This window comes from Eublepharis macularius, chromosome 1 (assembly GCF_028583425.1).
Source record: "Eublepharis macularius isolate TG4126 chromosome 1, MPM_Emac_v1.0, whole genome shotgun sequence".
In the NCBI taxonomy this organism is placed as follows: Eukaryota; Metazoa; Chordata; class Lepidosauria; order Squamata; family Eublepharidae; genus Eublepharis; species Eublepharis macularius.
This window is the reverse complement of record NC_072790.1, coordinates 192,083,173-192,110,569: the sequence shown is the minus strand read 5'-3', so window position 1 is coordinate 192,110,569 and position 27,397 is coordinate 192,083,173. Positions and strand designations below refer to the sequence as shown.

The 27,397-nt window shown below is 39.5% G+C and overlaps 1 protein-coding gene across 3 annotated transcripts in view; it reads left to right on the top strand.

Annotated features, from left to right (window-relative positions):
- The window catches only part of RPS6KC1 (ribosomal protein S6 kinase C1), a 142,385-nt gene that overhangs the window by 25,553 nt on the left and 89,435 nt on the right, over window positions 1-27,397 (top strand). For 2 of the 3 annotated variants that reach the window (XM_054981781.1, XM_054981773.1), the window contains exons 3-7: window positions 4,587-4,707; window positions 16,493-16,608; window positions 19,810-19,903; window positions 22,157-22,213; window positions 23,655-24,017. In XM_054981781.1, coding sequence (XP_054837756.1) covers window positions 4,587-4,707; window positions 16,493-16,608; window positions 19,810-19,903; window positions 22,157-22,213; window positions 23,655-24,017 — 751 coding nt within the window. The remainder of the gene's footprint in view (window positions 1-4,586; window positions 4,708-16,492; window positions 16,609-19,809; window positions 19,904-22,156; window positions 22,214-23,654; window positions 24,018-27,397) is intronic. The other variant, XM_054981790.1, reaches the window with a different exon arrangement.

Sequence of the window (27,397 nt, the reverse complement as noted above, 5' to 3'; positions counted from 1 at the left end):
CAATGCTTATTCTGTGAACCTAGGCAGATCATGAGAGGGAGGGCAGGAAGGATTACATCAGTGCTTAGTTCTTGTGGCCCCTTCTTACATGTCCAGGGTAATGCCAATCACCATTTTGGGGTCAGGAAGCAATTTTCCCCAGGCCAGTTTGGCTAGGGATCCTGATGGTGTTTTGTCATCTTTTGGGCATGGAGTAGGGATCACTGAGGGTATGGGGGGGAGGTAGTTGTGAATTTCTGCATTATGCAGAGGTTGGACTGGATGACTCTGGAGTGGAGGTACCTTCCAACTCTAGGATTCTGTGATCTCTTTGAAATTTTTATGACACATCTAGGCTACTAAATTAATTTTGAACTCTGTTAGATCTGTTTTGTTCTAGGCTGATGATCAGTCTTTTCTAGTATCTTGAACTGTATGTGTCTGAAAAATGTTGCTGTTATCTTCATTTTGTGGAAATGGCATACTTCATTCATGAGGCAAACTTTGTATTTTCAGCTAGGGTATTGCATGGTTCAGTGTTAAGCATACTTATTTGAAGCAGAAAGCTGCTGCCCTTTTTGATCTTACAGTTTTGGTTTGTATTCTGTTCTGTGTTGTCAATGTCATAGCAAAACCATGGAATTTTTGCTATGTTCCATTCATGTTCTACTATGAATTTTTGCTATGCCTTCAGTAGTTTGCAAAGATTCTGCCCACTCCTGAAAGCTAAAATGCCATACTTTGTAAAACAACTTGGAAATGTTTAATTCATAAAGGTGGTGTTAAATAATAATTGTGGTATCTACGAAACACTATTGCAGCCCCAAAGATAGCTCTTATAAAGGTTTACTGTGTCAGGCTGGTTTCTAATTTTTTCTTGGTAAAACAGAAAACTTTCAAGCAGGATTCAGTTGTTTCCTGTAGGATGCAAAATTCTCAGTTGTGTGGCTTCACTATTTTGGATGCTGGTTTTATGGCAATAGCTTTAGTGTGAACATGGATATTGCTGATAGCTCCCCCCCACCCCATATATTATCTGTTCATCCTAAGCAAAGAGGCTCCTCATATACAATTCTTTTGGTATCGGGAAATTTTTAATAACATGGACTGAAACTTGAAATAAATAATTTAAATATTTCTACCCTACTTTTCTTCCCAATTAGGACCAAAAGAAACTTACAACATCATTCTCCCCTCTTCCATTTTATCTGCACAACAACAACCCCGTGAGGTAGGCTGGGCAGAGAATGTAACTAGCCAAGGTTATCCAGCAGCCTTCTATGGCAGAATGGGTATTTGAACCTGCATCTTCCAGATCCCAGTCTGACACTCTAACCACAATACCACAATGGCTATCAGCTGTGAAAATGTTACTTTGCCTTACAGTAAGATCATAAAAGGATTTTGAGCTATACCCCTTCCTTCACAGGTAGCAGGCAGTAGGAGAACCAGTGAGATTGAATGTTCATTCGCTAGTGGGTTCTATTTCACAGTGGAAGGGATTCCCACACATTCAAATAGTGTGGAATCTTACATATTCGCTTGTAAGCATGAAGTAGTTTCTGAACATGCCTTTTGGGGCATGCTTTTGTTTTGGACAGCACAGGCACCCACTGAAAGGCAGAAAATAACACTCTGTTAAGTAATGAAAGAAATTAGTGCATTCAGATACTGCTCTGATCAGAATGCTCTCACGTTCCTCTCTCTGCTAAGTGTTTGGAGCTTTGTTTTTTTTTTGCTGCTGTTGCTAAAGCAAAGCAAGGAACAGAATTTCCTTCTGAGAGGTAGAAGTCACTCTTGTACATGACTAGCTGGAAAAAGTTTACAGCTTGGTGACTGAAGATCATTATCATTGTAACTTTTTAATGAACTAGACTGTAAATAACCAGGAATAATATATTCAATAGCAAATTTATTTTGCAAGCTTATATTTATCTGGCACCTCCCATTGCTGCTGCTTCAATCTGAAAATCTATATCTTAGTGCAAGTACACACATTTAAATTAAAATCCATGTCCTAGAATCACAGCTGTTGTACAAGCACTCATCTCATAAATATGCTGAAAGTCTAAACATGTCTCATTAATTTTCAGTGCAATCTTAAGAAGAGTAATTCCAGTCAAAACCCATTGGAATCAATGGGCTTAGACGGGGCTTTTTAGGATTGCGCTGTTAGTCTTTGTGTTTTTTCTTTTTCCTTTCATCTTCTTCACCCCTTCCTAAAGGCTACTGAATAGTTTAGTGCTTGATGGTAGAATGGATCCATTCTTTCTTTTCCCATGTCTCTGTGCTCCAGGTCTGTGCCATTTTTGTGATGCAAAAAGCTGAACAAATCCCACCAGTATACAGTGGCTTAGAAATACCTCCCTGATTTTTGCTATCCTTGGCTGGTAGTGAAGCAAGGAGGTCTGTTACATGGCTGGTACCTTGTGTTTGGTTTGGTGGGTCACAAATAGTGCAGATTTGATTGATTTTAAGCAGAAAGACTTTATCTCATACTATTGAGAGTTTCCTTCCCTCATAAGTAATTGGAAATTGAAACCAAGCCCACTGTAGTTTTGGACAACAAAAATTCCTCCTCTTCCTGCTACTATTGTACACAAACAGTTTCTCAAATTAAATACTGTTTGCCATACATGTTGGCCATACTTTGAAAACCAAAGTTTATAAAGAAAAATACACTTTGGGCCAGATGCAAAGGATGTTGGCTGCCAGAAAAAAATCTGCCATTTTTCCACATGGATGTTGGCTGCCAGAAAAAAATCTGCCATTTTTCCACATGGATCATCTGATGTTAAAATGTGGGGATGAATGAAATTGGCCTGACAGTAGCTAGTACAGTTGTGTTGAAATAATTTGCCTTGTTATTATAGAAGCTTGGTGCACAGATGGTGTTCAGTGGAGACAACCGGGTGTTTGCGCTCCCACTCTTCCTTCCTGTGTATTCAGTAAATGCATGGGGATGTTGTGTGCACCATGCTACATACACTGTTCCTTATAGCTGGAGCTGTGTATGTTGGGTTAGATTAAGAAAGCAATTCAGATTATGTACCAAGGTCACTCAGATTCAAAAGGCAACAGGAATAAATCATGCAAATAGAGGGATTTTGTATATCTTAGCTTACATGGCATGTATGTTTCGTTTTACCAAACCCAATTTTTTTAAGACAATAAGAAATACTGATGCATGGGGAGTGGGTGGAGGGGTAGTAACCATTAGAGAAAGGCAAGGTTGTGGACAGGCCGCTGAATCCTTCACTCCCTGAATGCTGGAGCTCTTGCTTGCCTCCCCCTTCCCCAGTGCAGTCTGCTTTTGATTTTTGTTCAAGAACCAAGCCCAGTTCAAATTATCTGTCAACTGTTAACCTTGATTAGCCCCTCCTCCTTTTTGTTTTTTATCACTCAAAAACTGATATTTTACTAAAGTGGCCTTGCCAATAGGTCCATAAAAGTGCTTACTCACAAAGAGTTTACTAGCCAGTCTGCCCACACTTCTCTATTTCAGGTGGGGAGCTATGTTGGTCTCTAGTAGAACAGTAAGATCAGGTCTAGTAGCACCTTAAAGACCAATAGATTTATCTATTTGTGGCCTAAAAGAACCTACTTCTGTGAATCTTCCCTTGCCTGTTTTCCCTAGAGGTAATTTTTACTCTCTAGGTGAACTGACCAGAGGAATTGCTATTTACAAACCAGCTTTAAAGTGGCACGTACTTTAAAATGATTGGTCTGGATGGAAGGCTTTGGTCCTCTTTGCTATGATAGGCCCATTTTTCTTTGCTGTGATTGGCCCATTTACAGTTGGGGAGTGGGGATGGTAGTGCCTGTGTTTATGGATACCTTTTTTACTTATGCTGCTGTCCTAAACAGAGTTGAAGTCAATGGGCTTAACTCTTCTTAGGACAGCAGTTTGTTAATCTTGTCTACTCTGTCAGTTTTATCTACTTAAAAAAATAATAACTTAAAGCCAATCACTTTGGTTATTTGGGGAAAGAAGCTGAAGCTTACAAATCTGCGGGAGGAAATGCATATGAATATGAAATGCGTGAAGATAATCTTTGTAGGACAGTGATTGACAGGGGTAAAATTTAACAAGAGAGGGCTTGTGTGGACACTGCTGTAGGCGTGGTTCAGACAATTGTCAGAAATCTTCTCAAGTTTGTAAGTCCCACCCATTTATATGAACAAAAATGAGGAATGGTATACATTATTACATTTATAGGCAAGCATACCCAATCTTTCCCAAATTAAAAAGTATAGAAGGATTGCTGGTACTGAAAATATGCACATAGAAATGTACACATGGATGAACTCCTTATTCACATGTGTAAGTAGTTTGTGGACTGTTACTGGATAACAACTTTGCTTAGTACAATGATTATCCTTTGGGAGAAAACTTGGAAGGGTTGGAAAAGAAAATGGTTAACATTAACATTTAGGGTTTTTTAATAGCTTGACCTAAAGATTTTAGTGATTTAAAAAAAAAAGATTTTATTGGGCACCTATAATAAACTACTGTGTTGGTTTCTGCTATACTTTTGTAAATACTCATTTAGCAGGAATAACTTAATTGCCTCATGGGTGTTTTTTGTTTTCTGTTTTTGCTTCAGATAGTCGTTTGGAAGAGATACAGTGACTTTAAGAAATTGCACAAAGAACTCTGGCAGATTCATAAACACTTATTCAGGCATACAGAATTGTTTCCTCCTTTTGCTAAAGCAATAGTATTTGGTAAGCATAAATATATATATTTTAAATTGCTAAAATCATTTGGGACTAGCTAATTACTGATGAACAAATTTGTGGATGTTCAGAGTTCACTGTTGTGCTAACAGGATTTTGCTTTTGCCAAAAACATGTTGATGAATACGTTCTGTGTATGTACAGTCCTAAAACTAAGCTGCTGGTATGGATGGTGGGTGGGACAATTTTCCCTTACATAGAATATGTGGAAATGTTTCATGGTGTAGATGTTCATACTGCAATATGACCAATATACTGCAAAGTTTGTAAATGTATACACTTCCATAGACTGAAGAAAATCTAATGTTCTGAGATCTAACCATGGGTAGGATATAGGGAGAATCTCATGGATGCCCATGTCTACCCTCTGCTAAATTTAAGAACTAACCATAGTTAGTGTTAACATTTGCACCAGTATTTTTGCTTAACAATCAAAATCACAAGGATGGATCCAGGGCATGGGCCTAAGAATCCATGATCTTCCCATCTTTCCCCTCCCTGCAGCAGCCGTTTCTGTCCCTGGGAAGTTTATTCTTGAAATCATAGGACCCATTTGGGATAATAGCCATATGGATCAGGAGGCTGCAGTGGGGAGAGGGAAAAGGATTTTTGCCTTCTGCCTCTTCAGTCAGCAGAGCTCCACAGGGCAATGTCTTTATCTGTTGCCTCTTACAGCCTTCCAACCCACATGACTGTTACTGCATGTGGGTCCTATGACACTAGAAATAAACTTTTTTAGGGTCAGAAATTGCTGATGGGAGTGGGGAGAGCTGGGAAGATTTCAAGTGCTGACAGGTCATGGAATGCAACCCACTGTTTGCAACTGTGGTTCTGAGTAGACTTGAAAGCTATAGCATATTTAATTTTTCAAAAAGCCTCTGGACCCTTCATGTGAAGAAAAGCTTGAGAAACTGAGCCCAATATATACAAAAGTCTCAGTGAGAAGAAGTAAAATAAAATATTTTTAAAAATAGTCTTCAAGAGAGCCAGTTTGGTGTAGTGGTTAAGAGTCACTCAACACAAAAGGCTTTCTCGGTGCCTTACTATGCACAACTAAAGGAGTAAACTCCCCCAAGAAAAATAGCTGTTACAAAGACTTTGATGAAAATCTTTTTTTCTAAAATTTTAAAATTTTTATAATTTTAAACTGACAGTGCTAAAAGTGCTCAAAGTGTAAAGATCTTCCATTCCTATTTCAGTACAATAAATATGACATAATACATTTCAGAGTACAATAATCATCACCAAGAAATCTTTTCTAAGATCTGAAATATAAATCAAGTGTAATCAGTCCAAGGTAAATACAACCAAGTTCATATTATCCGTTAGTCCTTAATGTTGTCCTTTAATTAATTATGTTTTTGTTTTCCGGGAAATACTTCAAATTCTGCCTTTGTTTTCTGCCTTTTGTTTGGTACTGTGTTGAAGGGGCAGAATTTGAAGTACTACTACTACAGAGATGAGGGAGAGAAATGGACACAGGGATGCTGTTTTCAGTCTGTCATGAATTTGGTTCTGCACTAAGCAAAAGTGAATTGCATCTAAATCCACCTATACTAATACTGAGAAAATAGTTACTATATCTATTTTAAAATGGAGTTGTTGGGGCAGCCCTATTAACTTCTTTTCTTAACACAAGCTAAATACTGTGTGGACCTTGGTGGCGGTTGTGGATTTCACGCAAACCAGAGTATTGTATTTCACTCTAAAGCACTGCAAAGAGACAGCATCAGTGAAAAATTTCAGAATGGAGATGTTTAGATGATGATACCTTTGTGTTCCAGTGTAAACTGCCAATATATATTTGCCTTCCACGCCTAAACTGGCACCCCAGGGCTCCCTTTGCCGAAGAAAACGGGAACTGGCATTCTGAGGCCACCAAATGGAATTTTCAGCACTCTCATAGGACTGCAGTCCCCAGCAGTTCTTCAATCGGGATGGTCATGCTGAGTGAAATAGTTATTTCTTAACTACTGTGTTGGATCCTGTACCAGTAATGGCTTTGTATTTCCCTAGCATAAGGAGCCCTCCTCTGATGCACCTGTGGAAGAGCCTTTGGCATCTGGGGAGGGATTCTTGTGTCAGGGAAGAGGGCTTCAGTTCGTGGAACAGATCCACAGGATCCAACCCATCATCTTTTTTTGGATTATTTGAATGAGCTGCACAAGCATGACCTTGAGTGAAATGTTCTCTGAAAGATGATATTGTTCAATTACTAAGTTTGAGGAATAGCAGCAAAATGTTTGGTATGTTCATTTTTTTTAATATCAAGAAGAGCAATACTTGTTAAAATGTTTGTTAAAAGTAATAGCACAGTAAAAAAAATGGGAATGAAAGGAGGGCTGATGCTGGAATCTTTTTATGCATTTGGAATAGTAAAACTACGGAGATGTGGCTAATAGTGCCCATCTGTTCTCTCTCTGTCCCCTTTTAGGAGACTAGATTTTTAAAATACAGAATCCTGAAAAAAATTGTTTATGAATTGCTGCTGTGTTCTGTCAAACTACTGTGTGCTATAGGTATCTTGTTTCCCTAGGTGTCTAGGTTTCAAGGCTTGATCCAGATCTTTGTAGCTATAGGGGAAAGATGAAGTCTTCTTTATATTTAAGGTTTTATTTATTCAGAGCACCTTTAACCCTTAACTTAAGGAAGAGTGTGATTTGTTAGTTTCCTGCATTCTTAAAAGATGTCTTTGAGCTCAGTAATGAATTTTGATTAATTTTATTTCCTGTTTTTCTCTCCACTGCGAACTCAAAGCTTTTTACAAGGAAGGACAAAAATATAACTTAGACAAAGAAAAAAACCTTTACAGTACAACTCTGACTCCTGGGTTGGTCCTGGATTCATGAGTCAGCTCACTTAGTTGATAGTTTCTAATGTGTGCATGGATTTCTTTTACAACCTAACTTGGCAATGTAGTGAGACTGCTGAATAGATACCAAATTCTGTAGTGTCAAAATGGTGGGTGGTTGTGTAAGGTGTTGCTTTGTCATCTCTGGTTCAAAGCTTCTTTACCATTTTTAGCCAGAATATCTATTTCTATTGACTGTGTGTGTTTACTTGCTGTACAAATCTTTGCCCCTTTAAATAGGCTGTGGGTGAGTAGGCATCCTGTTCACCATTATTGTTGCACCATTTGTACTAATTGTCAGGTAGCCATCTTTCTTTTCTTACTAACTCACTTCTAGATTCATGGGATTGCTCATATCAAAATTAGACTCACGCCTGGCATGCTGGGATTCCCCATTCAAGGACATCTTTCCCATGGGTGTTGCAAATCTATCATTGTCACTTGTGGGAACTCAACTTTCCTGTATCAGTAGTTATATTCATTCTTTTTTTTTGTTGACAACAAGGACTATCCTGAGGGATATGAGGCTTGCCATATTTTGAACCTTGGGCATGGCTTCACATACACACAGTAACAGCTTGATATGTGTACTTGGAGCAACAAAGACTTTCGTTCTGTCATTCATACATTAAGTTTCATAGGACTTCTGACATGGTGATTAGTCTCTGTGTTAGAAAAACATATGTAATAATCCCTAAGTGGAATGGGGGAAGGGGAAGGCCAGGGTATTACTTCTTCCATGCTACTACAAAAGAATTTCTTATCCTGGACTTCCGGCTTGGGGAATATGGAGGGCTGACGCAGCTCGGGGAGCTGAGCTGTCCGTGTTGCTGTTTGTGAGGGCTAGTGGGGTGCTGATCGCCCGCAGCCCCCTGTTCTCAGGCGGAGAACAGGCAAGTACGCTTAAGACCCTGAGGGTGAGTTGATCTTGGCTGTGGGGGGGGGGAACTACGCAACGATAACCCACCCAGCCTTGAGGTCCCGCTCGTAGACGGGTGGCAAAGATCTCTGCAGCAGCTCTGGAGTCAAGCTTTTGGCTTAAGACCTCCATACCCAAGCTTCAACATCAAATTGGGAAGATTGGATTATTTTAATTACTGAAACAGCGATTACAACCCGTAAAGAAGGACTAATAAGGTAAAGATTGCTATCTCTCTTTCTGAGAGGAAAATTGGTAAAAGAACTGAATTAAAGTAGAAGATTAAAATTGCAAAAGATTTAAAACTTTACTGTGAATGTTCCGGCAAAGTAATTGAGAGAAAATAACTTTTTAGAGAAGAGCTAACGCGGAAAATAGATTGTTTACATACCTGCGGCTTGAAAGAGATAGCGAAGTGTGAGAAAGCTGAAAAATCGCGAGAAACGCTGAGCTGAGAAGAGGAACCGGAAGTGTGTCAGTGCAAAAGAGAGACTGGCTAGAAGCGGCCTTTGAAGAACCGGAAGAGGAAGAACACCATTTTGAAGAAGGGAAAGGGCTTGACCTCAAATTGGGTAGAAGTAGGACATTTTGGATAAGGGAAAGGGCATAAACTTCAAGTAAAAACCATAGAGAAAAGACGCCCGACATTTTGGACACTAGGATCGCTAATTTTTAAAAGATTTTGTTAAAACTTGACATTTATACTGAGAAAAGTAAATCAGCCACACCATGGAGCTAAGGAAAAGAGCAGACTCGTGGGAGCGAGGCAAAGCAAGCCTCACGATGTCGAAGAAAGAATGGCAAACGGCGCTGGACAGTCTTGATAAAAAAGTTGCAGAGGGGAATAGGGAGATCAAAGATATGATGCAAGAGACTGTGAAGGACATTAAGGAGCTCAAAGAGACTTTCAAATCAGAGATGGTAGAGCTGGTTAAAAATATTGATGAGGTCAAGAAAGAATTACAATGGACACAGCAGAAAGTTAAAACAGTGGAAGATGAAACTGACAAGTTGGCTGTATCACACCAGATAGAAACCAAGGGTTTGAAAGGAAGAATGGCCATGGTGGAATGTAAACATATGGAAAAACAACTTAGATTTCGCGGAGTCCCGGAAGTGGAAGGGAAATCAACCCAAGAGCAGATTTCAGAAATACTAGCAGAACTTTTGAAGAAAGAAGTGGACGAGGTGGCAGCCTTTCTAGATGTGACATACAGAATCAACTCAAAATATGCAGCACAAAAAAATTTACCAAGAGATATAATAGTCCAATTTACATCAAAGAGAATAAGAGAAGAGATTGTGAGTAAGCAATTTCAAAACCCTCTGGAAATTGATGGAAAAAGAGTGAGAATAATGAAGGAACTTCCTAGGGGGGTTGAATTGGAGAGGAAGAAATACAGAGAACTAGTACAAATGTTAAAAGAATTGAATATTAGATATAGATGGAAAATACCAGAAGGATTGAGCTTTGATTTTCGTGAGATTAAAAGAACACTCAGATCTGGACATGAGATGGAAATGTTCATAAAGGATTATGAAAAAGACTTACCCAAAAGATCTAAAATTTGACTATGGAGTGTAAAATCATATCTTGGAATGTAAATGGACTAAACTCACCTTCTAAATGTAAAACCACTTTCCACTGGCTATCTAAACAACATTGTAATATAATTTGTCTGCAGGAGACACATATTAGGAAACGTGAAATATTTAAAATTTGCTAAACTGGGGAAAGAATTTGCAGCTGCGTCAAATCAGAAAAAAAGAGTTGTTGTTTTATATATTAAAGATGAGCTGGAACCGAAAATGATTTTAAATGATGTGGAAGCTAGATATATAGCAGTGGAAATAATTTGGAATACAAAGAAAATACTTTTGATTGGGATTTATGCACCTAATGGTGCTAAAGAGAACTTTTTTAAAGATTTACAGAACCAACTGGATGGACTAACATATGCTTAAATAATTAATGATAAAAAAACGAAGGGTGCTCACAGAAAAAGAGGACTTTTGCCAAAATCCTTTTTTGAAATTAAAGATCAGGAAAATTTGGAAGATGTATGGAGAAGAAGTGATTCTAAAACAAAACAATACATGTTCTATTCTGCGAGACACTCGACATTATCAAGAATTGATATGATCTGGGCCTCCAAAGATTTGGCGGTATGGACTAAAGATGTGGAAATAATGCCTAAAGTAGGCTCAGATCATAATCCAGTAATGTGGAAATTTGGGAAAGGCACCAAAAGACGAGGATGGAGGATAAATGAAGATTTGCTGCAACTAGAAGATAATATAGTGCTACTACAAAGAGAGACCAAATTCTTTATACAATATAATCTAAATAAAGATGTTTCAATTGACAAAGTTTGGGACACCTACAAAGCAGTGATCAGAGGAACTTTAATGGATTTAAATGCAAGAGACAAGAGGAGAAAAGAAGAAAAAAGGCAAGAAATTATGGAACAGATAAAGGCCAAGGAGTTACAATTAAAGAAAAGACCAGGGAAGAAGAAGCTGTATCAAGAAATAAAATTTTTGCAAGAACAGCTGAGAGTAATGAATAATAAAGAATTAGAGTGGGAACTGAAAAAATTGAATCAAAAGTCATTTGAAGGTGCGAATAAACCTGGGAAATATTTAGCGTGGCAGCTGAAAAAGAAAAGGGAGAAAAAAGTAGTAACCAAGATTCAAGAAGATGGCAAGATGTTAACAGATCAATTGACTATTAGTAGAGCTTTTTTTAAGTATTATGCAAAACTGTATCAAAGAAAAGAAGTGAATCTGGACACTATTGATCAATATCTGAACAAGATCAATTTACCAATATTATCAGGAAAAGCTGAATGCAGAAATAACAGAGATGGAAATAAAAGAGGGTATTCGGACGACTAAGTTAGGGAAGGCACCATGCCCAGATGGAATTATGGCTAGGTTCTACAAATTACTGGAAAATGAACTGGTACCTTTCTTGAAAGTGGTTATGAATGAACTTTTAAAAGGACAAAAGATACCAGAGTCTTGGAATGAGGCCAACATATCATTGATACCAAAAGAAAATCAAGATTTAAGCAATGTCAAGAACTATCCTATTTCATTGTTAAATAATGATTACAAAATTTTTACAAAAATTTTGGCGGAGAGATTAAAGGACTGGTTAGTCGAGTTTATTGCAGAAGAGCAGGCAGGGTTCCTTCCAAACAGGCAAATTAGAGACAATTTGAGAACTGTAGTAAATGCTATAGAATATTACGATAAACATTGCGAAAAGGAAGTTGGTTTCTTCTTTGTGGATGCAGAAAAAGCTTTTGATAATTTGAACTGGAATTTTATGTTTGCCACAATGGAGAGGCTGCAAATGGGAAAAGATTTTATTCAAGCAGTAAAAGCAATATACAGAGACCAATGTGCGGCAATTGTAGTAAATGATGAGCTAACAAGTAACAGGAAAACCTTCCTCTGAAAAGTTACCAAACACAAGAGAGAGCCAGAGGCTCGAGGAAGTACACCAAGGGAGACACAAGAACATAAACTGTGTGAGTTATATTATCCAAAAATAGACAGATGCCACGTAATGTGTCATAAATATCATATACAATGTGTCCAAGTAAGGTTCGCACAGATAAATTCAATCACAATTGCAACGTGAATTGCGCTGCTCAGTAGTTGCAGAATGCAAAGGCATTAACAAGCAGCAGGTGTAGTGCCGTCAGCGGTTCAAAAATTTAAGTTCCAAAAGTAAGGCAACGAGCCGTGCCGGCTTCTTTTCTTCGCCCGTTTCAGAGAAATTCTCTTTCCTCAGGCCATTGAGTTCATATTTGCCGCTCATAAACTCCCTGATAATAGGGTAACATCATCCAGTGCCTGTTTGTTTGGTTTATGTTTGGTTTGCCTAAAAGAGTGGATGTCACTGAAAGACCGCAAACTCTTAACATTGGAAGGTTATAAGAAGTTGTTTGGATGGCATGCCTATTTGTGGCAGGATAAAATAAGAGCTTACTCTATGTTTTTGCACCATTATGTTAGAAGGAGCCTCTTCACGGTCTGGAAAAAATATAAAAAATATCTGGGTGAAGGTATCCCCTCTTGGGTGGTACCGTTTGAAGTGATCGATCCGAGAGCTATCTATAATGAAGAACAATGTTTACCATATAAAGAGATATTGATTATGGAACAAAAAACGATAAGAATCAAAACGGAGGATGAGTTATCCTCCTGTTATGGATAGTTCCAATATAGACAGATTAGAGACCTTTACAACTCGGATTGTTCAAAAGGAGGAATCAAATGGAAAAACTCAGAGTTGGAAGAGACTATACTACAAGAAAGTAAAAAGAAGATATCTAAAATTTATAAAATACTTTTGAAGTGGTATACAGAAGATGAGACAATCAGATGGTGAAGCGGGCAATTAACTGTCACAAAGAAATAACAATGGAGTCATGGGAACATTTATGAAAAACTACATTGAAGATTTCAACTTGTACCAGTATTAAAGAGAATGTCTATAAGATGATTTATAGATGGTATTTAACACCTAAGAAAATTGCGCTTGGAAATGCAAATATGTCAGATAAATGCTGGAAATGTAAAAAGCATGAAGGATCATTGTATCATATGTGATGGACGTGTGAAGTAGCTAGACAGTACTGGGGAGATATTTTAGAAGTAATAAATGAGATTTTGCAGACCCAAATAAAGAAGAACCCAGAGCTATTGCTACTGAATTTAAGTATGGAAGATGTTCCTATGCAATACGGAACATTACTATTCTACATGATGACGGCAGCAAGACTTTTATATGCGCAAAAATGGAAGGTGCAAGAAATACCAACTATTGAAGACTGGATGTATAAATTGCTGTACGTGGCAGAAATGGACAAAATGACAAGAAAGCTGAGAGATCAGAACCTGGCAGAATTCTTTACTGATTGGGGAAGACTGAAAACATATTTAGAAAAGAAGTGGGATGTGAAAGGGGAACTATGGCAATTCGAAAATTATTAGAATGTTTTTTTTTTTTAAATTGGAAGAAATGGAATCTTTACCATATGGAGCGAAGTATTAGCTAATTGTTATCTTAAATTTAAGTGGATTTGGAGTTAATAGGTATTGGTAAAATTAATAAAGTAGATATTTTATTTAATTGTTAGCTTAAATTTAAATATATCTGAAGTTAACAGATAGTAATAGATAACAGATTTAAAGTTAATAATAGATCTGAAGCTAACAGATAGAGCTTAGCTTAACAAAGCAGAATGTAAACATGATATAATGAGTTATAGAAAAAGGGGATAGATTAGGAATAGATTAAGATATAGGGTTGGAAAGCTGTTGGAAGTCCTGAAAAAGGGGGGAGGGAAAGGGTGGGGGAAAATGATATTGAGATGTTATTTGAAAGTTGTATGTATTAATATTCTCACCTAATAATTTTTTTTAAAAAAAAAATCTTATCCTTGGACCATTAACAAAATAGGAACCCAAACTTTTATTTGCATATTGACTCTTCTTCCCTAGCTGGAGTTCTTCCTGGGGATGTTACCATTATACTAGAAGTTGGGGTCACCCAGTGAAATTGATAGGCAATAGATTCAGGAGAGGTGAAACAAAGTATGTCTTCACAAAATTCATAATTTGTGACATTCACTGCCAATAGTTTAGATGGTTTTAAAAGGAGATTAGTTGTGGACGATAGAGCTACCCACAGATGTTGGCCATTATGGCTAAAGAGTCCGTCTTCTAGGGCAGTATAGTCCTGGATACCAGTTGCTCAGGGACAGTGATGGAGACAATTCTGCCACTTTCTTCATGCTCTTCTGGTGGGAAATAGGCTGTTAGACTAGATGGACCTTTGAGGGCTGCTTTTATATTTTGGGAGGGGTAGAATATCTCGGTAGTGAGGAGACCTATTAGTCCTTCTAGTTATCTCTTTAACCATCCAGAGCCACAAAGTCAGGTTTCCTCTTGATTTTTAGAAATTTCTGTGTGATGGACACAATGGACAGAATCCTGTGGATTTTTTACTATGTTATATTTATGGTCCCACAATGTATAAAATATAATTCTTCTTTCAGTGCAGTTTCAACAGAGATCCAAACATTATAAAGTGAGTGCTGTTTTCCAGATCTTAGTTTGGATTTTTCTGCCTTTCCCACTGGAAAATTATATATTGGCACAGAGCACGGGAATTTAAGGTTAACAATAACAGAGCCAAGCTATTAAAAATGTCTTTGACCTGGATCCTGCTTTCCAACCTGCTTACCTGATTCTTGAAAAATTGTTTTATTTATATATTAAATTCATATTGTGCTTTCCAACAAAACTCTTGATTATAAAATAGTCTAAAATCCATCCTTAGAGCAAGTCAGTACAAAAAGGCAGCCAAGAACTTTAGCTTATGTCTCAGAGAACAATTCAGTTATTTCATCATCTTGAGGTTAAAAAAACTCTTTAAAAAGCTAAGTCTTGGCTGCTTTCCTAAATAATGGGTAAGGTAGCAGTTTGAACTCTCTCTCTATATATGGGGACTATATATATAGACACACACACACACATGGAAACATTAATTATATAATTAATGTTTCCATGTGTGTGTTGTGTGTGTGTGTGTATACACACATATCCATACATACACATATACATGTGTATATGCTCACGTGTTTTCTTCATATTGTGAACCTGAGAACACAACATGCTGTATTTGAAACAAGTTCGATGTGGTATAAGTTGGCATGCCAGGTCAAGGAACAGTTACTCCCCTTAGGTGAGGAAATAGCTGTGGTAAGATACTACATCATGATTTTCCTATAGCAATTGCTATGGTTCTCTGTAATTAATGCTTTATGCCTTGTGAGAATCTGACTCTTGTTAGACTAGGTACACATTTTGTTTAGATTCTTTTCTGCTAAGTTTGTTCCCTGTGTCAAAGTTTGGGCGTAGAGGATTGGATTAGAATTTTTCTTGGAGCAGAAGACCATGGCATTGGAAGGCTGGAAGGCTGTATTGTCTATAACATGGAGGCTGGGGTGGGGAGATTCCTGATCCCTGCATGGCTATTTTATTTACCTCAGTCATTAGGAGGCTAGATGTTCTTTCCCACAAGATGGAGAGGCAAGTCTTTGAAATTTAGTTTGTTGCTAGAACTTTTGGAGAATACCACATAAGCACTTGTGACTTCTTCAGGTAGTTCTAGCTGCCTGTGCTGCTGAAGTTGACCTATACATGGAGATGTTACTGGACTTCACTCCTTTGGAGTATTTGGGGAAGGTGATTTTATTCTGATTGCTTTGCCTTCCTAAAATAAAATACAGACACATATAATATCATTGATAGTTTTCTATGTGCAGGGAGGGTTTTTAAAAATCTTTTTGAGTGGAAGTATTCAGAATGTAGTTTTTGTACCTGTGATCCGAAATGGTACAGTCTCACAGGACTTGGATCATGCGATTTTGCCGACTGTATAAATTGCTGCTCAGACTTCTCTTTCTATCCTTGAAGAAATGGTAGTACAGAATCCAGAAAACATGTTCATTACACGAACAGGGCAAAAGTCTGCTTATGTGTATGGGGGACATTTTTCATATCACAAATGAGTGTCTGGCTTAAGTATTAACTGAGCGGCTGGTGCTCAGTTCTCTACAGGGTTAGCCAAGTATAACATGGACATTATTAATGTAACAACAAGCCTTATTTCATTTTACTTTTTGTGTTGATGGACGTATGCTTGTGACCCTTGGCTAATCAAGAGCATTGCCTCTTATGTCCTTAAAGACATGATGGAGTCTTGGATTCCTGTTGCGGCTGCCAGATTGCATTGTTTGAAAGGATTACAGAAAACAAGACTCTGGGGACAGTTGAGAGTGGGAAGTGTGAAGCTTGTTGCTGTCTCCTGAAGCGGTTGCTTGAGTTAATATATGCAGGGTTTTCTGCTCATTAGGGTATTTTTTTGGAAGAAAAACAGGCCTAATTATTTCTCAAAACATTTATCTTCTTTCTTTCAGGGCGATTTGATGAAAGTGTGATTGAAGAGAGAAGACAGTGTGCAGAAGATTTGTTGCAGTTTTCTGCCAACATCCCCGTGCTGTATAATAGCAAGCAGCTTGAAGATTTCTTTAAGGTTAATACTTCTGAGCCTCGTTCCCATCTCCTACATGATTGCACTTGGCAGCCAGAGTTTGCTCCTTTTTAATTCCACTACTCTGTGAGTGTGCAAACTGTAGGCAAAAACCCTGGGAAAATTAGGTCTGTTTCCTGTGCATTTATGAGCTATTAAGACTTACCCTAGGCTATCATTCTATATCTGAAGAAGTGAGCTGTGACTCCTGAAAGCTCATATTGAAATAAATGTTGTTAGTCTTTAAAGCGCCACTAGTCTTTTATTTTGCTACAGCAGATTATCAGGGCTGCCCTTTTGCAATTATTAATCTCTTAGCCTGAGGTCCCTGTCTGAAAAGAGATTGCTAAGAATCAGCATACCAGAGTTACTGTGAGCACCTCTTGGAAGACCTCTGGAGCGCTTCTGAGCTTTAATTATACCATTCTATGCCCTGTTCACTGTCACTGATCTGGGGAAATGCATACCATGTTAAACAGGTACAGGGTGACAGAGTTAATGCAGAGCTTCCCCCTAGAGCATGAGTCAATGGAAGGGTTTAGAAAAAGAGCATACTATTGCAGGACAGTGATGTTCCACACATTATAAATTGGGATGAGTGTGCCTGTCAGCATGAATTTGAAGAAATCCTTAAGGCAAGTCCATACTTTACATGGTAAATTCTATGGCTACATGTACAGCATTGGTTTTCATAGTGAAAAATGCTGTTGGCCTCTGTAGGAGGACTGTGCTAACATAGCCACCAGGTACATCACTGGAAAGGATGGGGGAGACTTGTCTTGGCAGTAGTATGTGCAAAAAGGATCTAGAGGTCATAGTAGACTATACACTGGACATGAGTCAGCAGTGTGATGGGGCAGTTAAAAAGGCAAATGCGATTTTGGGCTGTATCAACAGAAGCATAGTGTCCAGATCACGTGAAGTGATAGTATTGCTCTACTCTGCTCTGGTTAGACCTCACCTAGAATATCATGTTTAGTTTTGGGCACCTCAGTTTAAGAAGGATATAGGCAAGCTGAAGCATGTCTAGAGAAGGGCAGTGAAGATGGTGAGGGGTCTGGAGACAAAATCCTATGAGGAAAGGTTGAAGGAGCTTGGTATGTTTAGCCTGGAGAGGAGATGACTGAAGTGGTATGATAAGTATTTTCAAGTACTTGAACGGTTGTCATATAGAGGATGGCGCAGAGTTGTTTTCCATTGCCCCAGAAGTTCAAACCAGAACCAATGAGTTGAAACTAAATCAAAAGAGTTTTTGCTAAACATTAGGAAGAACTTACTTACAGAGCGGTCCCTCAGTAGAACAGGCTTCCTCAGGAGATGGTGGGCTCTTTTTTTTAAGCAAAGGCTAGATGACCATCTCACAGCAATCCTGATTCTGTGAGTCTAGGCAGATCATGAGACGGAGGGCACGAAGAGTTACATCAGTGCATAGTTCTCATGACGCCTTCTTACACGCCCAGAGTAATGCCAATTGCCACTTTGGGGTCAGGAAGCAATTTTCCCCAGACCACTTTGGCTAGGGATCCTGATGGTGTTTTGCCATCTTCTGGGCATGGAGCAGGGGTCACTGAGGTAGTGTGGAGGAAAGGTAGTTGTGAATTTCCTGCATTATGCAGGGGTTGGACTAGATGACCCTGGAGAACCCTTCCAACTGTATGATTCTATGATTCTGAATCTCTCAGATTTCATTGTAAACCCATGACTTCATCTTGGAATGTAGAGTCAACTGCTTTTTAGATGTGACTCATTCACTCTAGTTGTTTTTAGTTACTCAGAAGCAGCCTCTACTCTGAGTGTGATTTCACTCCCAGGAAGAAACTTTCTAAACTCAGTTTAGAAAGCTGCATTAAACAGCACCTCATTAAGTATGGTGGTAATGGACAGTGCTTATGTGTATGTTTTGCACTTTACAGACTTCAAGTAGACAGGTCCCTGCCCTGAGGAGCTTACAATCAAAAATTGACAGAAGAGGGTCAACAAAGAGGGGAGAAAGATAGAGTTGTAGATTCAGAGAGGGAAGAATATATTCATTCCATTTAGTCTTAGGCTGATTCCACACATGTTGGATAATGCACTTTCAATGCACTTTATCAATCGTTTGAGGTGGATTTTTTGTTCCTCACACACAAAAATCCATTCCAAATAATCTATAAAGAGGATTGGAAGTGCATTATCCAACATGTGCGGAATCACTCTCTGTTTCAGTAGGAAAGGCTTCATGGAAAAATTAGATTTTTGGGGTGGGATTTTCATGAAGGAAGAGGGGTGGCATTGCGCTGTTGAACAGGAGGCAGTTGCAGCATCAGGAACGGTGAGAGAAAAGGAGTTTGTTTGAGGGAGCAGGAGATTTCAGGCAGATTAATGTGGTGGATCTGAAGGAACAAATCTTGCAGGATGCATCTAAATATGAGAGTGGAGAGATAACGTGGAGGGAGGGAGCAATGGCATGTTTTGAAGATTTGAGTTGGATACAGGAGTGGAGAGGAATCCAGTGTATGGATTTAAGGATCCTTAAAGGATCCTTAAAGGATTTAAGGATCATACAGAATGACAAGATTTTGGTGGCAGATTATGGGCCAAAGAGACAAGGGGGCATGGTACAACAACAGAATAGCAAAGAGGAATAAGTTGTTGTGGTAGTCAAAGTAGGTGATCGCTAGATTTTTCACCCAGGAGGCGGAAAGGCTCATATTTTTGTAGCATTGATCTCTCAGTATTGCTTACTTGTCCCTTTGAGAGTCTAACACCCATAATTGCCCGAATCTGTCAGGACAGCTGATCTTGGTCAGATAAAGATGCAAATTGAAACAAGGCCTTGTACTCTGTGTGAAATTGTAAGTAACCTTATCAAGATTGCAATAAGCAAAACTATATTTACGTTGGACTTTATTTATACATTCTGTACCATGGGTGTGCATGACACCCTGCAGACTTACATAGATGGGTTCTGGCTTTCAAGGAACTTACAGACTTAACCATTTAGAATAGCCATCTGTAGACGAAAAGCATCTAAAATTAAAAAGTGCCGCATTTTATCACTTGAAGTAGCTTTGAAATGGGAGTTTATAAAACCTTAAATCATGCTGGTTGAGTCTCAGTAGCTTGGTCACATTTCATGGCCTTTTTTCTCATTGAGTGAAGAATACACTACATCATAATAAATGTGAATGTGATTTATGTACTAATTTATTTCTCTCCCTGAAGGATGGAGAGGTGCATGATGGGTCTGAATTGATTGGACCTGCAGAACCTCTCTGGGATTCCTTAACTGACAGTGTGTCTGTCTGCAGTTCTGAAGGTTAGTTTCAAACTTTATACCTTGTTACTTCTGGTAATGTGTCTCATTGAGGTGTTGAGTTGAACGGTGTATGGAGTGCTTAAGAAATTCTGAACATTACTTATTTTTATCTCCTCTAGATGGCACCATTAGCATTTCGACGATCTGTGCAAGCACACAAACGTTCTCCCAATCCTGTATTAGTGTTGCATGTAAAGCACTCCAAATCCCTTTTTGTTCCTCAGTATGGAATGAAGCTTATGTGAATGTTTTCAGTTTATTTTATAGCTTTTTATATGTACATTTGTTTTTAAGTTTGATGCTTAAGTTCATGCATGTTCATTTGCAGAGAGGGATGTTTTTCTTAGCACAATGTTTTTTTCTTAAGCTTATATTGCAAGATTGGCTTTATTTGATGCTCCTAGGTTGAAAATTCTGTGTGACTGACTGCAAGGGTTCACAGTTAAAGGGGGAAATTTATTTAATAATACTAGCAGAAGAGGTTCAATTAGAAATTGCAGGATGGGGGGCGGGGTGTCTTTATGAACTCTGACACCCTGATCCAGAAATATCTTGTGTTCCAGTACTCTTCGTGGAGGCCCCAGCCCACAAATTATGCCCTGTCCACTCTAATGGAGGAAACTGTTCAGTCTATGAACCTTTAGATTTGCTTCTCTGTACTGAATGAGGGAGAAGCCTCCCAGAAGTTCCATGTTCCTCTTGCCTCATACTTGGGACCCTGGATCAGGCCTAGACATTTACTAGTAAGATCAATAGAAAAACATGGGAGATGCTTTCAGGTTCCTTCCTGTATAATTTCAAGCTTTTTTATGTGAGGTGACTTTACAAACCAGTGGTTCAGTTTCATAGCTTATAAATATACTGCCTTGTTAACAAATTCTTAGTTAGCCGTGTTAGTTTCCCTCCCCCCACTTAAAAAAATTATTAAAGCAAAAAAAAAGGGGGTACAGGAAAAAAGCAGGGGGAAAGGGGACAAGCAAATGTGAAACTGTGTGCTACTAGGATGATTAAAATACAAAATACCAGAGTCATGACCTTTATGGATATTAAAATAGCTATTGACTATTTTTCCAGAATAAACAACACATGCAAAGTTCAAACCTATTTCTACTTTTTATTCTAGTAATAATAGAGAGAAAAAACAATTGTTAACACTAACACTGCTTATTACTTAATATAACTGATTATCACAACCTTTGAGAGCCTTAAAATAAAGTACTATTAAGAATTCTAACCTATTTCTGCTCCATATTTTCATGACCTTTTGCCGTGTTAGTCTGTAGTTGCAAAATAGTAAAAAGTCCAGAAGCACCTTTAAGACTAACCAACTTTATTGCGGCATAAGCTTTCAAGAACCACAGCTGCCTCCGTCAGATGCATCTGACAAGAGAGTTGTGGTTCTCGATAGCTTGTGCCTCAATAAAGTTGGTTAGTCTTCAAGGTGCTACTGGACTTTTTACTATTATGATATAAAATTGATTATGGATATTCAAGGCTAGTCTTTTGGTCCTTTAGAGTGGGACATTTTAATTTTATTTAAAGCAGGGGTGGGCAATTGTTTTGGCTCGGGGGCCACTTTGTGGGAGCGGAGGTTAGCGGAGGGCCGCACCTTTTAAAATGATTGCATTCATTAGTTAACTTTGCATTTCAGAAAAGGTATAAATTGTATCATAAAAATCAATAAATATAAATTAAATAAAGTAGTGGTAGTTTTATTCAATTTATTTATTGTGCTAATTTCATATCATCTATAGCTGCAAGCACATTTAATTTTAGAATCAGTTTAATGAGACAAATGTACCCTATCACCCTTTTCTACTGTCTTGGCGGGCCACAAAAAACTCTGTAGCGGGCCGCATGTGGCCCATGGGCCGCAATTTGCCCACCCCTGATTTAAAGTATTTATATTTCACCCTTCCTGTGGCTCAGGGTAGCTTAAAGAAAGCTTTATGCAACGAAGAAACCATCTAATCTGAAACAGGAGAAGACTTTCTTGCAAAAGAAGGGGTTCTTAAACTGAAAGCCGGCTGTCTTATAAAGTATGCATTTCTTTAAATCAGTACTTTTCTCAGGCCTTTAATTTCTATAAGGCTTGAAGGTCCGTGTCCTATTTATAACATTTGTATAATATATTATACAATAATATATAGTAGGACCACCCTTATTTTTATTTTATTTGATGGTTATTTGTTCTGTACTTTTAAAAAATATCACCCACTCTCCTTCTATATATTCTTTAAAAAAAAAAAAAAGCCCAGAAAGATGGCAGCGGCCTCGATGATGTGACGCTTAGCCAACCAGAATGTGGAGGTAAGAATTATTTGTCATTAATCAGGCAATACTTGAATATTTCTTTCCTCCTAGCCCAACAATGTGCTGTGTCTACAGTGAACTGAAACCTGGAGTTGCACCCTACCCAAGAGCTTCTTTTGGCTTTGGCACATATGCAGAGCCCGTCTTGTAACTGACAAGAGCTTGAAAGGAGGGAGTGTTAGTTGCAGGCAGGTTTCAGTCCCTATTTAGGGGGATTCGCCCATCAGTGCAAGCCAGTCCAGTAAGCAGCATGTTGTAGAACTCTGGGGGTGGCTGCAGATCTTGACCAAACTGAAGAATGAGGGTGTTATCTTGTTTTCATCTTAATTTAATAATGATAATATGTGATCCCTCTTTTAACATGGGATGTCTCCTGTGGTGCCGCTGGGTACCTAAAAGCTGGCTTTTAGAGCTGCTGCTTTGTAGTCTGACCAGTGGTCATTTGCCTTGCATTTCTAGAACCAAAATAATTATATATGACATGTGCAGAGAGTGTCTGAAGCTGGCACATTATCTCAGTGATCTCGCAATGATTTTTATGACCTTTTTTTAAAAAAAGGGTAAGCCTTTTTGAGCATTAATAATGGAAAAATGGGATTGATGTGTTTTAAATAAAGTTATTTTATTGATTAGAATATTTCTTGCTGCTTTTCCCACCACCCATGGTTGCTCAGGACAAAGGCAATGAAACCTTAACGCCAAACAATCAACAATTACCTCTCTTACCCTCATGATAGATAACACAAATGAATTGTCTGCCAAATGCTAGTCTAAAAGGGACTGCTTTGTATCTTTTCTGGAAGAAGCCTCCCACATGTCCTCAAGGGAGGACATTCCATAAAGCTGGGCCACCTCTGAGAATGACTGGGCCCAAGCAGTGGCAGATTGTCCAACTCTGAGAGAGGTCACAACCAGAGACTGGGAGAATTGGAGGTGGTGCATGGGCTCATAATGGGAGAGAAAGGCCTTTAAACATTAAATAATCCTTACAGTTACTGTGTGAAATAGTTTCAGGTAGATAGCCATGCTGGTCTGCAGTACTTTCACTTCTAAATGTTTCTGAAGAAGGGAGCTTTGAGTCTCAAAAGTTCATGCCCTGGAAATCGAGTTGGTCTTTAAGGTGCTATTGGACCCAGATATTGCTCTGTGTAGGTCAGTGATTCACTCCTGCACTATAGAAGTGGGATTAGAAAGAGTGACTTGCTTAAGACCCTATGGCAAATTCATGGCATAGACAACATCTGAACTGGTCACATCTTAGCTATGTGGTACACTAGTTCTCTTAATTAAATGTTGCCTACTTCTTAATTGGCCTGTACTTCAGATAAGTGCTGCTGCTTGGATGCTTTTGGTGTATCTTAACACTGTTTTGGAGGAGCAGGTTGGACTGGCTGATCTACCAGGTCCCTTCTGAGCCCATCTTTCTGTTGCACTGCAGGTTTCTCCAGCGACAGCGACCTGATTTCTTTGACTGTTGATGTGGACTCTCTTCCTGAGTTAGATGATGGAATGGCATCAAATCAGAATTCTCCCAGTAGATCGTTCAGCCTCGGCTTTGCTGCTGAACCTTCAGCACAAGCCTCTGCTGCTTTGGGTCATGAGTGGAGCAAACCTGATGGTGAGAGGGAGAGCCGGGGCCTCTTTACTGGGAGCTTAAAGGCCAAGCTTGGCAGGCGAGACTACCTGGAGAAAGCTGGGGAGCTGATCAAGTTGGCTTTGAAGAAGGAGGAGGAGGAAGACTACGAGGCTGCTTTTGGCTTTTATAGGAAGGGGGTTGATCTGCTCTTGGAAGGAGTTCAAGGTAGGTTTGATTATGGCTGGATCCAAAATTTGTTCTTAACTAACTCAAATGTTTATCTTGAAAACTGTCAGCAACTTAGGGAAGCATTCAGTTCCCCCCCCCCCCCCAAACACATTTATTACCATGTGGTGGCACTCACTGTTTTAAGATGGAAATAGTTGCAAATATGTGATCGTCTCTCCACTGAAATGTCCCTTTGTACTGCATACAGGGATGGCCTTAGTGATTCTGGGGCCCTGAGCAAAGTTCAGGTTGGTACTCAGAATTGCTCCCCCTCCTTCTCCTGCCTGGGCCAGCCCCAGGCTCGAGCGAAGTGGGCAGGTGGGCAAGTGGCCGTTCTCTTAGCCCTTGTGGGAGTGGGCATGCATATGTGAAAGGCAGCTGCTGAGCCTTGAGCAGGGTGGAAACATGCATGTGAGGTGGCTGCTGAGTTGGCCAGCTGCTGCCCAAGATGTTGTGTGTGTGTGTGTGTGTGTGTGTGTGTGTGTGTGTGTGTGTGTGTGTGTGCACCAGCTGACTGCCGCCTTGTCCGTGGAAGGGGTGGCTAGGTGCTGGTGTCAGCTGGCTGCTTTTTCCCCCTTTTGGGGAACGTGGGCAGTTAAGGGCCTGCCTAGCCTGTGGCAACTGCCCTGGCTAAAACCACCTCTGACTGCATAGCTAATTTCCCATAACTGGACTCATGGGTTGTGGTAAGTGAGCTTGAAGAAATTTTATTTCAGGCATTTAAGTATTATAGAATATATTTTTTGCTTCTTTCCATCATATGAAGTCCCAACAGCATGCTCGGCTTCTTTGATTAGCAGCTTCTTATACATTGATTTATACCTTCAATTTAATTATAGTTGAAGAGTGCACAAAGGGCATTTAGTATGATACAGACAAGGAAACACCACTACAGTACATAAAAGAAGGCCTGCTAGGTTGGACCAAGGATTCATCTTATTCTGTCTCACAATAGTCAGTGAGATGTTGCTGGGGCTCACAAACAGTTCACAAAAGATGGGACACGCCTGGCTAGGTTTGTCCCTAGCATCTGATATTCAGAGGTGTTCTGGCTCTCTACATGCATGTTCTGTTTAGCTGCCATAGCCAGTAGCTGTTGACAGAACTAATTATTGTCATTGTTGTGAAGTTACTGTGGTAACATGATCCCTAAAGGTGCATATAGACATACATGCAGGTCAGGAGGTCCTGTAGCCCCCTCTAGCTGCCCCCCATTAGACAGGTATACTGGCCTGTGATTCCAATGTTTGTTCAGTAGTCTGTTTTGCCACTTTCTCCACCTTTCAGTCAAGCTTTCTAATTTTTTCAAATGTATGCAGTTCTGTAATATGTATTTTCATTTAAAAAATAAATCCATTCCCTCCTTTAAAAAAACACTTTTTTAATATTGGAAAATGGGTTTGGGAGATTTGGGGTGGGGAGGGGACAGGTAAGAGTGGATTGCTGCCCTGGTTCCTGCCAGTTAAAATTGTGCATAGCAGGTTTTGCTACAAAGAGCAAGAGTAGGTTTCTCCCAGGGCTTTTTTTCTGGGAAAAGAGGTGGTGGAACTCAGTGGGTTGCCCTAGGAGAAAATGGTCACATGGCTGGTGGCCCCGCCCCCTGATCTCCAGACAGAGGGGAGTTGAGATTGCCCTCCGTGCCACCGAGCGGCACGGAGGGCAATCTCAACTCCCCTCTGTCTGGAAATCAGGGGGCGGGGCCACCAACCATGTGACCATTTTCAAGAGGCTCCGGAACTCCGTTCCCCCGCGTTCCCCCTGAAAAAAAGCCCTGGTTTCTCCTAAGTTTGATCCATGGGAGAAAGATGTACACCTGATCAAAACAGGGTAAGTGGATTTCCACAGCAGCTCACCTGTGGAAGTCTGTTTGGCTGCTGCCTCAGTGGCTTGTGCTTACATTTCTAAGAGAGCTTCCTCCTCCATCCCGCATCAAAAGTTCTAGGTCTGCTCTCTCTTGATGTTGTTCTAAGCCCACATGAATATGCTTCAAGATGGAGTCTTTACAGTTTGAAGAACTCCTTTCCCATTATATTCACCGAACCTTACAGCTCTTCTCCTACTTCAGGACAGTGCTGAAACTTGTTTTATTTATAATTAAATATGTGGAATTTGAAGGAGTCTCGTAGAGGGAAGAAGGTATGACATGTGTGCATAAGACTCTGGACTGCAGACTTTATGAGTGAGCAGTTAGGAACATAGTTTCAGGTGAGTAGCCATGTTGGTCTGCAGTAGAAAAGCAAGATTTGGGTCAGTAGCACCTTAAAGACCAACTCGATTTCCAGAGTATAAGCTTTCAAGAGTCTAAGGGAGCTCTAACTCTTGAAAGCTGATACACTTGAAATCTACTTGGTCTTCAAGCTGCTACTGGACCCGAATCTTGCAGTCTGGAACAGAACAGTTGGAGAATATTAAATGCAACATTGGTGCAAGAGAAGTATCACAATAAATCTTGTATTAATAACGTGATGCTGCAACTTGCATTAATAATACTTAGGGTGCAACCTGTGTTGTAGACCTATCCTATGTGTCTTCAGATGTATTCATCCATAGCATTTCTGGTGAGCTTGTTTCTGGAAAAAAGTCTTCCAACATTCTTCTATATTCTGGTTTCCTCCCTCTCTCCCGCTCCCCTTCCTCTCTAAAGGTAGATAAGCGTATCTTCTTTCTCCTTACTACTACTACTTTTCTTCTTTGACCTGAGGAACAGTGGAATAATTCTTCAAGTGTTGATAGCTTTAATAGAAAGGGCGGGGGGGGGGGGTCCAGTTTGTAGTGAATATAAAGTGCTGATACACGTTATTACCACTTGGTGGCACCAAGGAAGTAGCTTTTGAGGTGCTGCAGCATCAGTTGTGATCTAGGGAGTGAGAAGCAAAAGAAACATTCCCCAGTTTGTATCTTTGCTCTAAATGAATTCTGATATTTTCCTATAACGTGCTTTGCTTTCTAGGTTTGCTGTGCAAAACTCTTTTCCCTTTCTCTTCTTCTGTTCCAGTGCTGATACCTCTGAATGCTAATTGACCTAGTCCACAAGGAAAGCGCTGCATGAGTTTTAAAGCTAGTCATTCAAGAGGGCCAGTGTTCATGTCTTCTTGCAAGAACCGCCTGATGGGGATGCATGTGTATGATATAGCCTAGAGATAGATAGACGCATTAGGAAGGGCATGCTCTCAAGGGCTGTCTCCTGGTGGAACGACTGTCTGACTTACCACGTCCTTCAGTAGGATATACATAGAATCTATTTGGTATTATATTTTTCATCTCACTGACTGCACATAGTTTTAGTTTTAAAATTAGCATCTGGTCATTTCTCAGTAGATCAGAAGGCATCTATCTTACTCTTAGGATAGCTGGAGTTTATTGAAAGGACTGAGCAT